This window comes from Symphalangus syndactylus, chromosome 4, assembly GCF_028878055.3.
Source record: "Symphalangus syndactylus isolate Jambi chromosome 4, NHGRI_mSymSyn1-v2.1_pri, whole genome shotgun sequence".
NCBI classification, from domain to species: domain Eukaryota; kingdom Metazoa; phylum Chordata; class Mammalia; order Primates; family Hylobatidae; genus Symphalangus; species Symphalangus syndactylus.
The window spans coordinates 28,433,217-28,449,271 of record NC_072426.2 but is presented as its reverse complement, the minus strand read 5'-3'; the positions used below and the strand labels follow the sequence as shown (position 1 = coordinate 28,449,271).

The 16,055-nt window shown below is 41.9% G+C and overlaps 1 protein-coding gene across 2 annotated transcripts in view; it reads right to left on the bottom strand.

The window, feature by feature from the left end:
• Positions 1–11,798: 11,798 nt before the first annotated feature.
• LOC134736458 (putative uncharacterized protein encoded by LINC00269) overlaps positions 11,799–16,055 on the bottom strand; it is a 72,418-nt gene continuing 68,161 nt past the window's right edge. Inside the window, exons 1-2 of one of the 2 annotated variants that reach the window (XR_010120467.1) lie at positions 14,843–15,712; positions 11,799–12,046 (exon numbers count right to left, since the gene is read on the bottom strand). Coding sequence is in view for 1 of the 2 variants with exons in the window: in XM_063637887.1 (XP_063493957.1) it covers positions 11,925–12,046 (122 nt within the window). In the remaining variant the exon portion in view is untranslated. Of the gene's footprint in view, positions 12,047–14,842; positions 15,713–16,055 lie in introns of those variants that run through there. The other variant, XM_063637887.1, reaches the window with a different exon arrangement.

Below are 16,055 nucleotides of genomic sequence, written 5' to 3'. Positions count from 1 at the left end.
ACAGGGAAACTGCATGACTTGCAAAACTCAGTCAAAGGTCTGCAAAAAAATAAAGAGAACTTGAAGTGATTAACTGGTAATTAAAAGCTATGCAGACATTGAATAAAGAACGTGCCAAATAAAGAAGGGGAAGGTGCTTGTTACCATAGAAGCTACTTAAAGATATGGCCTGTGGCCCAGCCAAATAATTAATCTACTCTGTGCTTTTAGTGCACTGCAGAGTGTGGGAGCTCCATGGATAAACCTCTTCCTATTTACTCCAGTTCTTGCAGATTTCCCTTAGAATGTGTCCCCATTATTGTATAAAGTCTCCAAGGAAAAGGTGGAAAAACACATGCCACAAGACTATTCTGGTGTGTATACTTTTTTAAAAAGTTGTTTATTGTTTTATTAAACATTTGATTTTGAATATCTTTAGGTGGAGCCAAACTTTCTGCAGTCACTATAGAATTCTCCCCATGCTCCTCCATTCCCTACCGTTTATGCTCATATTGTCTATGTTGATGTTACCTGCCTGGCCCCAGAAGTTTACGACTTATTCTAAAGGCAGAGATTATGCCTTCATTTATTTTATCTTTAATCAACAAAATCACTAACTGCCAGGCACTGGGTTGTTTCCTGGGGCAAAATGATTTTTTTGTAATGTCTGTGCCCTCATTGGAGGTCATAGTCAATTAGAAAGACAAACATTATAACTGGAGTTATACTTTTTTGAGTCACAATTAGAAGAGTATATAAAGCACCAAGAAAGACAGAGAGGGCTAAAGACATCAGCAGGTAAGAAAGAGGTGGTCAGGGAAGGCTTCTAAGATGATCTCCTGAGCTTCACTTAGAAAATAAATGCCTAGGCAACCACAGGAGAAGCAGGTGTTCCTCCTGGAACATCATTTCTAAAATCACAGAGGCATGAAATGCAAAGCGAGTTAACACAGGTAGCAGGTCAAGTGTGAGAGAATGACAGGCGCTAAATCCCACAGCTCTATCATAAAGTAGAATGCGTAACCTTGGACAATTTGCTCAACCTCATGTGTGAAATGCAGATAATAGTTTTTTTTATGGTGCTCTAGTAAGAACTTAATATGATAGTATTTGTTAAAGTTCTTAACATAGCACCTAGCACATGGGATGCATTCAAATGTTCATTTGACCTAATTCACATGACAGCACCTTGGCATTCTGGTCCCTTTTGATGGACTTTCTGTGGATCTCCATTAGAGCATTGCTACAGTGACCAGGAGTCCAAGTAATGATAGTGACGGTACCGTGGTTTTGCACTTGCAAAAAATAATATCTTCCACCTGCTTTCTAGATGATGCAGGCATATCACATTTTTGTTCATTAGAACACATAGTAGCTAATCTTCAAAAATAGCCTAATGAGCCCTACCTCCTGGTATTCATGCTTTTGCGAAAGTCTTTCTCCCAAAAATTTGGCTCTGGGGTACTTTTCCAAGGGTATGCAGCAGAAGTGGCACTCTGCCAGTTCTGGAGCTAAGACTTAAGAAGTCCATGTAGCTTTTATGCTCTCATGAGCCTGGAGCTAGCATGTAATAAGCCAGGCTACTCTGCTGGAGAGACCACATGGAGAAACAACAGACAGAGGCTATGTAGAGAGAGAGAGGCCCTGAAATTTCATGGAGAGAGTGTCTCAGCCATCCTAACAACCCAGCTGAGCCTAGACTTCCAGCCATCTCCACCAAGGCACTAGAAATGTAAGTGAAGCAATATTGCACTTTCCAGCCAATGCAGCCTCATACGAACCCCAAAGAAATTAATGGAAACATTATTCAGCTGAACTCTTTTTTTTTTTTTTTTTTTTTTGAGATGGAGTCTCGCTCTGTCGCCCAGGCTGGAGTGCAGTGGCGCTATCTCAGCTCACTGCAAGCTCCGCCTCCCGGGTTCACGCCATTCTCCTGCCTCAGCCTCTCCGAGTAGCTGGGACTACAGGCGACCGCCACCACGCCCGGCTAATTTTTTTTTTGTATTTTTAGTAGAAACGGGGTTTCACCGTGGTCTCTATCTCCTGACCTCGTGATCCACCCGCCTCGGCCTCCCAAAGTGCTGGGATTACAAGCGTGAGCCACCGCGCCCGGCCTCAGCTGAACTCTTATAAACCCACTGATGTATAAGTAATAACAATATTGTTATTATGTCATTTTGCTTTGGAGTAATTTATTCCGCAGTAATAGTTAACGGAGATAGATAGAGCAAGACACAGGTTTGGCCTTTGCCAGAAGACTGAGAACATAGAAGTACCTATGCCTTTAGGCAAATATGAGCTAATCTTTTTTTTCCCTTTCTCTATATTTAAGTAATCTATCCAGTGCTGACTTAAATATCATTTGTGACAAAGTACTTTAGTTTATCTTCAATGGTAAGAAAGACCCCAAATTTTAGTTAGCATATGGATTTCCTGAATAAAGAATGCACTTCTCTTGCATTTAGGTGTGTCCAAATAACTAAGTTCTGCCCAGTGGGCTGTAATCAGAAATGTCACATGCAGCTTTTAGATAGAGTTCTTAACAGGAGGGAACGCATTCTCTTTTGTTCTTTTCTCTGCCTGCTGGCATGAATGGAGACAGAATAGCTGGAGGTCAGGCAGCCACATTTTACCCTAAGATCAAAGTCACATATTGATAGCAGAGCAACAAGGCAGAAAAAGTCTAGTTCCCTGATGATTGCGGAGTCATACTTCTGAACTTTTCACCTTCAGACTTTTATATGAGAGAGATATAAACTCCTAGTTCATTTAAACCAATGGGAAACCGAGGTGCGAGTATCACTTGAGGCCAAGAATTTGAGACCAGCCTGGGCAACATGGCAAAACCCCGTCTCTACTAAAAGTACAAAAATTAGCCAGGCATGATGTTGCATGCCTGTGATCCCAGATACTCAGGCAGCTGAGGCATGAAAATCACTTGAACCCAGGAGGCAGTGGTTACAGTGAGCCTAGATGGTGCCGCTGCACTCCAGCCTGAATGACAGAGTGAGAATCTGTCTCAAAAAAAAAAAAAAAAATGTAGTTTTGGTATTCTGGCATTTGCAACCAAATCCAGTCCTGAGAGATAACACCATTTTAAAGCCGACAATCCCCAAATTTATAACTCCTGTCCCAACCTCTCCCTTGAACTCAACTTCTTGTACCCATCTGCCTGTTTTTATCACCATTTAGATATCTAACAGGCATCTCAAATTTAATGCGTCTAAAATCGCACCCTTAATTTCACTTACATCCAAAAAGCTTCTTGCACTTTCTTACCCACTGCAGTAAGTGAGAACTCCACTGTCAGTTATGCAAGCCAAAAACCTCAGAGTCACATTCACTCCTCTTTTTCCGTCATACCTCATCTAGTCCTCAGCAAATCCTGTTGGCTCTACCATCAAAAGCTGACAAAATTTTTACCACCTCCACTACTACTAACCTTATCCTAGCCACCTTTCTCCTCAGTGAGATATTTGCAACAGCCCCCACTCTTACTTCCTCCCAGTGCTCAGTGTGATAAGGTCAGATTATGTCACTATTTCTTCCAAACTCTTTCGATGGCTTCTTAGCTCAGAGGTAATCCCAAATCCTTACTTTGCCTACAAGTCTCTGTGTGATCTTGCCTATCCCCTGCACTATCTCTCTGACCTTATCTCCTGCCTCTGTGACTTTCATTATTGTGCCCCAGCCACTCTGGCCTCTTCTTTTCTTTATCCATATATGGTCCAAAGGGTTTTTAATCTATTGTGGCCTCAGCCTGGAACATTCTTTTCCCCAGACATATTCATGGCTTGCTCCCCACCACCTTAGATTCTCTGATGAAAGAGAAGCCTTCTCTATCCTTCCTATATGAAATAGCCACCTGCTACTTCTCAAGAGAACTTTCTCTTTCCGCTCTATGCAAAATAGATACTTCATAAGCAGTTTAATTGTTTCTTATGGCATGAATTAATACCTGACATATTACATAGTCACTGCTTTATTTTCAGTCCCCTCCCACTAGATTGTAAAATCTACTAGACTGCTGGATCTTTGTATGTTTTATTCATTCTTGAATCCCCAGAACCTCAAACAGTACCAGGGACATAATGAGTGTTCCATCAGTATTTGTGGAGTGGATGAATAAAGTGTGCACAATAGATTTGTATACAGAATCTTAAATAAGAAAAGAAGGACTCCAAAGTGAAGAGAAAAATCTTAGGGGACTTCAACTAAATTGTATTATCCGGTCTCCGAGTTCTAAGGTCCCCTTGTGGGCAAAGGCCAGAGTGTCGGCCTGTTTCAAAGAGGAAGAAATTGAGAAAAGCCAAAATCAAAACCAGAACTAACTTAATGGTAAACTAAAAAGAAGCCAAAAGATGTGTTCTGAGTGTTTTCAAATTTAAAAGAATTAAAAAAATCATGCTTCCAGTTGAAGCAAGGGTAGAGTCAAGTTCAAACTATGTAATGATATTTGAAGATTGCTATTAGATGTTTGATTAAGTGGCACACAGAATAGCCAACCTTAGAAATCAGGCATGGACTGATTAAGTAAAATCATGGGCCATGCCTTGTTCAACAAGATTGAAGTTAAACCTTCAAGATGTGAAACACTTATTTTCAAACATGCATGGTAGCTCCCTGCTGGCTTGAGGCATTAAGGAATGTAAGCAAAGTCAGCAGCTGAGGGAAAAGACAACTACATCTTGTTTGTATGCCCACTTTTATTTTACAACAAAACCCAAAACCTTTCATTTGATTTAAAAACTGTTTTTCAGTATTAAATCTATTACTTGGCAACTGTCACAAAATCACCGTGGAGTTTCTTTGCAATACTGTGATCTAGCCACCACTAAAAAAATCTGAGGCAGTAAGTTTCAGGTGGAGTGCAGGCATAGGCATTTTGTTCATATACTTATTTTTCATTCTACAGATATCACAGATGCTCTATCAAGGTTGAAACTGTGGGAGCTCAGAAACCATTATCCCAAAATCTAGCACTTTGACATGAGAACTGAAGAAGTTTTTAGGTCTCTGACCTTGCCCTGCTCCTCCTGTCTATCAATCCTTTGTCATTTCCAAAGCACAGAATATAAGTTGTTCTCTGAAGTTTCTTTATCTGCCCAAATTTCAGACATGCCAAAGAAGAAAACAGTTACCTTGGGCTTCTTTTCTAAGTTTTTATTAACTGAACTCATCTTGCAGAAAGAAAGACTGAAATCTGTCAACACACTTGGACAGACTTGTCACAAATCACTGTCTGCTCTAAGGGCCCAACAGACTTTGTCCCAAGCCATTGTATGTTATTGAAGCCCATTGAATTCTCCTAAAGATAATTTATTATGCTCTCTCAAATCATCCATACTTCTCCATCTCCTTTTCCCCTAAGGAAAAGTATATATAATTATCTGTAATCCATTGGGATATATACTCTGTGATCCTCCCCTGTGCATGCTAATAATTTTGTATGCCATTTCTGCCTTTTGTGAGTCGACGTTTGAGCAAACCTTCAGAGGGCAAAGGGGAAGTTTTCCCGCGGCCTCTACAAAACCAATGACTTCATCTATGTGAGGCTCTGAACACTGTGAAGATTCAGAAGTAAATAATGTGTGGTTCCTGCCACCAAAGAACATACAAATTACATTTTGGTTATCTCAGAACAGTAGGGTTATAATGGTGTTTATCTGTCTTCAGTTTGTCTTTCTGTGTTTTCCAAGTTTTCAATAAAGGATATAAATTAGTTTGTAATAAAATGAAACAAAAATTATTTTTTAAAGTGCAAGAACCTAAAATCGTTTTGTCTTTCCCTATGTGTTTTGTACATAAATCAGAAAATGTATCCTGCCATACCTGTGACTAAACTTCAGGCAGGTATTATTCTATATGGTTGCTATCAGTAATGATGTGCTTTAAGAATCCATGGAAATCTGGAGGAATTAAAGCTCGGTTTACAAAACCCCTGGAAAGTGTTAGGGGACTAAATAGGGGCACTTCTCTTTGCAATCACTGAGAAAGGAGATCATAACAACAACAAAAATCCTTTTATGCTGGTTCACAGTTGTTTTCATATACAGAAGTTGTATTAACATGTAGGGCTGTTTTATGTAAAATGAAAGTCCAGCCCCCCAATACCCGCCTTGTTTCCTCCTCCCACCATAGCCCCGCTTTGTTGGGCTCTTGCCAAGGTCTGTTGACAACTAGTCCCCTTCTCTCTGCCAGGGGAGCTGTCTACAAAATCTTCGTATTGCCTGGTGAGTTCTCTGAACCTTAGTTTTCAAGTCCTGAAAGTAAAATTTCTTCAGAGCTAGAGCCAGGAAATATATTTGCAAGTGACCTTCACTGCTATAATCCTCAGGGCTGCCTTTAGCCAAAGCACAACACAATCGTTTGCAGAATCTTTGCTGCTCCATCAGTGCATCACCCAGCCCTAAAGCCTTGCGACCACCAGAGGACAGAGGAGAAATGGGCGCCTCCCAGCGCAGCGCAGCAGGAGTGGGCATGTTCACGCCAGCGCGTGGGTATATGGAGGGCTTTGCGCTGCCTTAGGAAACCCGGGTTCCGAGGCAGTTCCTGCAGCGGGACTGCTCCCTTGCCCGCTCACGAGGCCCTTTGTCGGGCTAGGCTGATCCCCGGGTTCCCGAGACGTGATTTCCTCTACCTTTCCCTCTGATAGCGATTCATCGCTGCGGTTCATTTGGCTGGCTCCAATTTTGGCTCCATTTGAAGGCAGCTGCCCCGAGTGGGGTTGAGACACAGATTTCTTCACAGATACACATTCACCACACGCAGTGCAACTGCAGTAACCGCTACTAATATGACTTTAGAGTTGTCAGCTCTCATTAAAGCCAAGCCAAGTGGGCTAAAGAAAAAATGAAGGTTGTTGAAACAAAAGAAAACGTCTAATTATGATAAACTTTTGGATCTAGCACCAACATTAACCCAAAATGGTGATAAAACTTTAACAAAATATTTTTGACTTTGAGCAAAGTCTTAACTAAATATTTTGAAATGTTTCATTATATTATGTAAAATATATTACATTCAGTTTATCATACAAAACAGAATGACATAATGACATAATAATGACAGATCATTTTAATTTGTCCATTTGAAACGGCTCATTTAAAAATTAAGTTTTGAAGCTCCAAGAGTATTTACAAATCCCCAAGGACTGCCTTTGGGCAGTATTTTCATAAAGTAGAAAGGCAATGCCCTAATTTTTGGACTTGAACTATAAAAATGATGACAAATATACTCTTGTGAATGGAACTGTCTAGAGGGAGAGACTTGATTGACCTTATCTACAAGGCACCTAAACAACCAGTTATTCCAGTCATCCTGGAAGTCGGGGGAGCAGAACAACATATTTATGAGGGGTGGACTTTGGAACTGTTGTATAGCACTGGTTGATTATTTTTATTTCTCACCTAATGGCCTTAGTCTATGTGTCTATGTATTTATCTATCTGCAATGATCTTCAAACTCTCCAATCACACTTGCTCACCTTCTTTAATTCCCTTGCTTAAAAGCCTTCAAAATACATTACAAAAGCAATAACTAACCCTAAGTGTGGGCCCACTGTAGACAAGGAACAATTTTTTTTTTCAGATAATGGCTCATTTACTTTTACAACTCAATGAAGCAGGTGGCATTCTCAGTTATATGTCAGAAAACCAAGGCAAGAAAGAAGTAACTTACTCAAAGATTACATTGAGATTTAAACCCAAGTAATTCGCACCCACGTTCTTAATCATTCTATTATTATCGTCCACAATTCTTCATTATTACAGAAGCCAAACTTTTTAGCATGGTATTAAGACCTATTATAAACTGACCTCATTTTTTCCATAAACTCCTATTTATCCTCCAAACATCAAATCATCCCTACATACCTACATTCATCATCTTTCTTTATATTTCCCCCAAGTCCCCATTTCCACCACTGGTGACTCCTATTTATCCTTTAAGACTCAACCAATGTCACCTCTTATGTAGATTTACATTACTTGCATGAACAAAGTTTTCCCCGTGCTAGAATATTCATGTTATGCATTCTCCTCTTAGCACCCATAGTATTATATGGTAAGTATTCCTCTGCATGCTTATCTCCCTTTCTAGAACAGTGTTTTTCCAGCTGAGGGTTGTATCTATTAGTGGGTGGTGAAATCAACTTACAAGGGTCAAAACCAGTCTTTACCATACTAAAAGGGAGTAAGAAAATCACACAATTAAAAATGAATGATGATTCATGGAACTATTATTTCATTGTGCATACATGTTTGTATGTTATTATGGGTTGGACTGTGTCTCCCTCGAAATATATATTAAATCCCGTATTAGTCCATTCTCACACTGCTATGAAGAAATATCCAAGACTGGGTAATTTATAAAGGAAAGAAGTTTAATTGACTCACAGTTCTGCATTGCTGGGGAGGCCTCAGGAAACCTACAATCATGGCAGAAGGCAAAGGAGAGGAGGAACTTTCTTCACAGGGCAGCAGAACGAAGTCAGTACAAGCAAGGGAAATGTCAAACACTTATAAAACCATCAGATCTTGTGAGACTCACTTACTATCATGAGAACAGCATGGCGGAACTGGCCCCATTATTTGATTACCTCCACTTGCTCCTGCTCTTGACACATGGGGATTATGGGGATTACAATTCAAGGTGAGATTTTGGGTGAGGACACTCCCAAACCAGATCATTCCACCCATCACCCCTCCCAAATCTCATGTCCTCACATTTTAAAACACAATAATCCTTTCCAACAGTCCTCCAGAGTCTTAGCTCATTCCAGCATTGACCTGAAAGTCTACGTCCAAAGTTTCATCTAAGACAAGGCAAGTCCCTTCTGCCTATGAGCCTGTAAAATCGAAAGCAAGATAGTTACTTCACAGATAGAATGGGGGTGCAGGCATTGGGTAAATACACCTGTTCCAAATGGGAGAAATTGGCCAAAATAAAGGAGCTACAGGACACATGCAAGTCCTAAATCTGATAGGGCAGTCATTAAACCTTAAAGTTCCATAATGATCTCGTTTGACTCTTCAGGTCTCACATCCAGGTCATGCTGATGCAAGAGGTGGGCCCCCACAGTGTTGGGCAGCTCTGCCCCTATGGCTTTTCAGGGTACAGCCCTACTCCTGGCTGCTTTCACAGGCTGGTATTGAGTGTTTCCATCTTTTCCAGGTGCATGTTGCAAGCTCTCAGATCTACCAGTCTGGAGGATGGTGTCCTTCTTCTCATAGCTCCACTAGGAAGTGCCACAATGGGGACTCTGTGTGGGGCTCCAACCACACATTTCCCTTCTACATTGCCATAGCAGACATCCACCATGAGGGTTCCATCCCTGCAGCAAACTTCTGCCTGGAAATCCAGGCACTTCCATATACCTTCTGAAATCTGAGTGGAGGTTCCCAAACCTGAATTTCTGATTTCTGTGTACCTGCAGGCCCAGTACCACATGCAAGCCACCAAGGCTTGGGGCTTACACCCTCTGAAGCAATGGCCCAAGCTGTACATTGGCCCCTTTTAGCCACAGCTGGACTGCAGGGCACCAAGTCCTGAGACCGCACAGAGCAGCAGTGGGGGTCCTGGGCCAAGCCCACAAAACCATTTTTCCCTCTTAAGCCTCCAGGCCTGTGATGGGAGGGGCTGCTATGAAGGTCTCTAACATGCCCTGGAGACATTTACCCCATTGTCTTGGCGATTAACATTTGGCTCCTTGTTACTTATGCAAATTTCTGCAGCTGGCTTGAATTTCTTCCCAGAAAATGGGTTTTTCTTTTCTATCACATTGTCAGGCTGCAAATTTTCCAACGTTTATGCTGCTTCCTCTTGACGCCAGATACCCTAAATCATCTCCCTCAAGTTCAAAGTTCCACAGATCTCTAGGGCAAGGGCAAAATGCTGCCACTCTTTGCTAAAGCATAGCAAGAGTGACTTTTACTCCATTTCCCAAGAAGTTCCTCATCTCCATCTGACACACCTCAACCTGGAATTCATTGTCCACATCACTATCAGCATTTTGGTCAAAGCCATTCAAGTCTCCAGGAAGTTCCAAACTTTCCCACATATTTCTGATCCCTCCAAACTGTTCCCAACCTCTGCCTGTTACCCAGTTCCAAAGTCACTTCCACATTTTCAGGTATCTTTACAGCAGTGCCCCACTACCTTGGTACCAATTACTGTATTAGTTCGTTCTCTTACTGCTATGAAGAAATAACGAATACTGGGTAATCTATAAAGGAAAGAGCTTTAATTGACTCACAGTTCTGTAGGGCTTGGGAGGCCTCAGGAAACTTACAATCATGGCAGAAGGCAAAGAAGAAGCAGGAACCTTGTTCACAGGGTGGCAGGAAGGAGTGAGTGCAAGCGAGGGAAATGGCAGACACTTATACAACCATCAGATTTCATGATACTCACTATCACAAGAACAGCATGGAGGAAAGTGCCCCTATGATTCAGTTACCTCCATCTGGTCCCACCCTTGACACATGGGGATTATGGGGATTACAATTCAAGATTAGATTTTGGGTGGGGACACAGCCAAACCACATCAAATCCTTTACTCAGAATGTGATCTTATTTGAAAATAAGATCATGACTGACATGACTAGTGAAATTAAAATGTGATTATACTGGAGTAGGGTAGGCCTTTAATTTAATATGCCTGGTGCCTTTATAAGAAGAGACAAGGTACAGACGCAGAAAGACACAGGAGGGGAGAATGTCATGTGACAACCAAGGCAGAGACTGAAATGCTATAGATGGAAGCCAAAGAATGATGAGGATAGGCAGCAAACCACCAGAAGCTGGGAAGATCCAAGGAAGGACTCTTCCCTAAAGGTTTCAGAAGGAGCATGGCATTGCCTACCAACACCTTGACTTTGGACTTCAAGCCTCCCAAACTGTGAGGCAGCAAATTTCTGTGTTTTAAGCCATCCAGTTTGTGGAACTTTGTGATGGCAACCCTAGGAAACTAATACATATGTGCAGGTGTGTAGTGAGTTGCAAGGTAAAATGTGTTCCTTACTATGGGCCCAGTCAAAGTTTGAAAATATTTTTTTACATTATGTACAATTCAAAGTCAGCGAAAACATCTTATTTGTTCTTGTATCTCTATAACCTGTTCCGTGTTTGCCACACAAGAACTTAATAGATGTTTGAGATCAAAAAGTGGGAAGTGAAAGGTGGGGAAAAAAGAAAAGGATGAGAGGGAGAGGTGAAGAAACGCAGGAGATGGAAAGGGGCAAGGGGACAACGGAAGGGGAGAAGAAGAAAGGGAAGAGAGAAGAAAGGTTGGTTTTGTGCTGGCTTTAGAGTGGAAAACTACCCAAGTTTCAGATCACTGTGGGGCTGAAAGAATAAGAATAAAAGCCTTATTTAAAATAGATGCTAATGACAAAAATACTTTAGTGACCTTCCACCTCTTTTTTTTTTTTTTTTTGAGACGGAGTCTTGCTCTGTCGCCCAGGCTGGAGTGCAGTGGTGCAACGTCTGCTCCGCCTCCCGGGTTCACGCCATTCTCCTGCCTCAGCCTTCCGAGTAGCTGGGACTACAGACACCCACCACCATGCCCGGCTAATTTTTTGTATTTTTAGTAGAGACAGGGTTTCACCATGTTAGCCAGGGTGGTCTCCATCTCCTGACTTCATGATCTGCCCGCCTCGGCCTCCCAAAGTGCTGGGATTACGGGCGTGAGCCACCGCACCCGACCCCACCTCTTTTTGTAACATTAGAGACATTACAGTTGAGAATAAGCATAGGTTTTTATGAAAATAACAGAAACAGTTACAAATTATGTGCCATACAGAAATGATTCACTTCCACCTTGCAACCAATTCCAGAAAATGTTTATAAAATGAAGTAGTACTATCTCAAAGTACTCCGAAGTAGCTTCGTCATATTGGGATAGGCCTTAGAGCACACACACTTTCTGCTCTCCTGGCACACAGAAGTCAGCGTTCACACTTCCCTTCTCCACCACGCTGTTTCTCTCCTGTGTGGTCTGGGTAGAAGCTACCAGGAACACAATGCCCCAGCAGTGTTGCTTCTCCTGGGGAGATAACAGATTTCCAGCCTGAAATGGAACAATGGTACAATGGTACGAATAGTACAATGAATGGGGAATTGCATTAGTGTTCTGGTTACTTGGAGATGAAGTTTTGTGTATTTTACTTGAAATACATTATTTCTTCTCTATCATGTTTGCCTTTATTATAATTCTATTAAATAACAATTATTCATTGATTCGGAAAGTACATAGGTAGAAACAGTAATTTTTTTTTTCTGGAAAGCAATTGTGTATTTACACAACAGTGGATGCCTTTTACATTGCAGAGGGGTGGGTAAGAGCAGGATGGCTAGCAAGCTACAGCACCTATGCTGTTACAAACGCAGCACTTTCAGATTGCTGGAGGAATAGATACCACTTTCCACTTAAGACACGTATTTTCTCAGTGGGAAACCAGTTAATAAGACAGCATATACTGAGCTTTAGAACAGTATCCTTCTCATTCCTGCAGCCACCCCATAGTTGAAAGCATAGTTCTGGAGCCCGACTATTGCGTCCAAATCCCAGCTCTACTCTTTAGTCAGTGAGGCTTTGGGCAAGTGATCCCTTGAGGTCTGTCTCCCTGTGGCAGAACAAGGACAGCCACACCACAAGGTAGTCACTGGGCCGGGACCCCTGTCTGAGGTGGCGCTGGGCTTGAGCTCCATCTCTCCGGCCCATGCGTGTCTGCATCACTGGCAGTGGTGACTGCGTGCTGCTTGGGAGACAGCACTCAAGCTGCCTCAAAACACTGCAGTGAGAAGTGGACACTCACAGGCAGAAGCAGGGCCGAGACACCAGTCTGGTCCCTGTGAGACTTCGGATGCACTGTGAGCCTTTGAGAAGGGCAGTGGCACAGAACTAGGCCTTCTGCTCTCCTGGCACACAGAAGTCAGCGTTCACACTTTTCTTCTCCACCACGGTGTTTGTCTCCTGTGTGGTCTGGGTAGAAGGTACCAGGAACACCATGCCCCAGCAATGTTGCTTCTCCTGTGGAGGTAACAGATTTCCAGCCTGGCTGTTGCCAGTAGGGCTCCTGCCCTTGCCTTGTTGGTCAGCAGATACTTGCTCCTCAAGGGGAAGGGGCAGTTGGTTCTTCTGAGCCGTGCTTCAGACCCATGTGGAGGGCTGGTCTCCTGCCCCGCTCTCATCACAGCCCTGGGCCTGCTCTTCCTCTGGCCCTGCACGGAAGGGCTTGATCCACTGGCCTTACAGATGCACCACCACATAAGGCTAGAGTCAGACTGAAAAGCCAAGTCTTTCAACAGCAAAAATGGAACTAAGATATCAAAGGGCGCCAACGCTGCTGACTTGCTCTTGCAGCAGGTCTGATCTTGGGAGGCGATGCCATGTGACTTCCTTTCAGTCCACCACAGCTGCAGCCCGGCAGCTCAGGAGGAGCACGCTGTTGCAGGCCCTGTCTAGCTATTCAGGAATGTGAGCACAACTGCATGTGGTGCTTTGCCCCCCGGGATCCACGGCAGTTGTGATTCCTGAAGTGAGTAAGCCCTAAGTCACTTAACAAAGAAACAGTAAACATTTAAAGATATTAACAAGCTGCCTGCATAATTCTTAGGTTTAAATGGCCAAGGGTGCATTGGAGAGCTCCTTCTATAAACAACTCCAGCTTCTCACATTTTGACAGCTACAGAATCACAGCTTCTGAGCCATTGAATTCACTTCCAGATAGCACTAGGGTGCCAGTGCATAAAAATGGAAGAAGAAAATGAATACAAATGAAATGTTTCACCAGATTGCAGCAAGTAAATACAAGGCTAACTCCAAGCTTCACAGAATCTTAACCATCTCTTTTCCTTAGGCTGCTGAAATGAGAGCTGTACATGAGCTTACAAACTACTGACATTACTCTCTAGCATGTATTTATAAATGCACATTAGCTGCTGCAATGACACTGTTTTTAAAATAAAAGTCAGGATAGACTGGTAAAGGATTTTTTCCCTTGAATTCTGAGTTTACTCATAGGAAAAGTATTATATAGGTAAAAAAAATTAAATCACATTTAACTGTGTATATTTAATGAACTTATTATGGAAATAGTGGCTATCTGGACAACCAGGATATGTGATGTCTAGCGCCCTACAGTGCCCTGTGGTGACTTCTCAGTCTGGATCTGTGGTCTACACCGTTGAAGTAACCTCTGGCCAACAGAAGCTTAGAAATGTCATTACTACAGGCATGTACTTCTGTATGCCTTCAGTTGCAGGGCAAACCCAGCTCAAAGAAATTGACTTTCAAAGGTTTTATAAACCTTGAAATTATAATGCTGAAAGTTATACAATACTGTAACTATTCACAATGAGGAAGATAGGTAATGTTTAAGGGAAAAGACAACTTACTGCTTGTTTGCTACTTTGTGTTTAAAAGTTGTTTCTCATGTCTATCAGTCCAAATAAGCCAGTCTCCTGGGTCACTAAACTTCAAAAACCCCAATGTCCTAGTAAACTGGGAAGGTAATGTGATGCAGTATCCTGTGTTAGGTTCTCATTAAGGGTTGGACTAGAAGAGTGCTCAGCACTTTGATATTGCTGGTAAAAGGCTCAGATATACTATTAAATCTTCTTTAGATGGAAAGACCAATGATGAAACTATCAAGAGCCAACAAGAAAGCTTTGAAGTGACCGCTTTTTTTCTAGAGTTTCATTCAGCTTCAAAGAATGTCAAAAATAAGGAAGTGTGAAATTTATAAGAATTAAACTGATATTATTAGCCCCAAAAGAATATCTTTCCTGTTAAAATGTCCTTCCAGCCAAAAGGTTTTGCTGTCTTAGATTTTTCACTGTAACTGTCCCATCTGTTACCTACCTAATAAACGCTGATGTAGTTTTCATTCATATGATTCAGAAAATAAGTATGAAAGCAAAATTTCTCCTGGTTTTTAGGAAAGAGCCAACAAACTAATAGAAAATTATTGCCTCTGTCATTCAGACATTTCATTAACTCTTTTTAGAAAGAAACTGGGGAATTACAAAAAAAAAATTTGAACATGCGTAGTCACATGAATATTCTAAATAAGGTTTGGAATTTTGAAAAGAGCCAAGATGCTCACCAAGTGATCTAATACTGAAGTATGGTTCTTAGAACCTAAGCTAAAACAAGGCATTCTGCCAGAGGCATGAGAAGAAGGAAAAGCCACATGAACAGAACCTTCAGCCAAGAAGACTGAGAGCCAATACGAGGCCAAATGGTATCTATGGGAGACAAATACTCTAACCAAGTGCCAGGCAGAAGAGAAAAATATTATAAGACTAGAGTTAGCAGAAAAGTAAGGGTCCTAGGAAACTGTTTTTAATGACATTGAAAGGTCTTGAATATAAATGAGTGAAGGTGCCTTAAAGCTGTGATTAGAACAAGTGATATTTTGCCCTTAAAAAATCACGTAGATTGAGGCCGGGCGCAGTGGCTCACGCTTGTAATCCCAGCACTTTGGGAGGCCGAGGTGGGCGGATCACGAGGTCAGGAGATCGAGACCACGGTGAAACCCCGTCTCTACTAAAAATACAAAAAAATTAGCCGGGCGTGTTGGCGGGCGCCTGTAGTCCCAGCTACTCGGAGAGGCTGAGGCAGGAGAATGGCGTGAACCCGGGAGGCGGAGTTTGCAGTGAGCCGAGACTGCGCCACTGCACTCCAGTCTGGGTGACGGAGCGAGACTCTGTCTCAAAAAAAAAAAAAAAAAAAAAAAAATCACGTAGATTTTTGACAAAGATCTGACAAAGGTCTAATATCCAGAATCTACAAGGAACTTAAACAAATTTACAAGAAAAAAACAACCTCATCAAAAAGTCGGCAAAGGATATGAACACACACTTCTCAAAAGAAGACATTTATGTGGCCAACAAACATGAAAAAAAAGCTCATCATCACTGGTCATTAGATAAATGCAAATCAAAACCAAAATGAGATAACATCTCACACCAGTTAGAATGGCGATCATTGAAAAGTCAGGAAACAACAGATGCTGGAGAGGATGTGGAGAAATAGGTACATTTTTACACTGTTGGTGGGAATGTAAATTAAT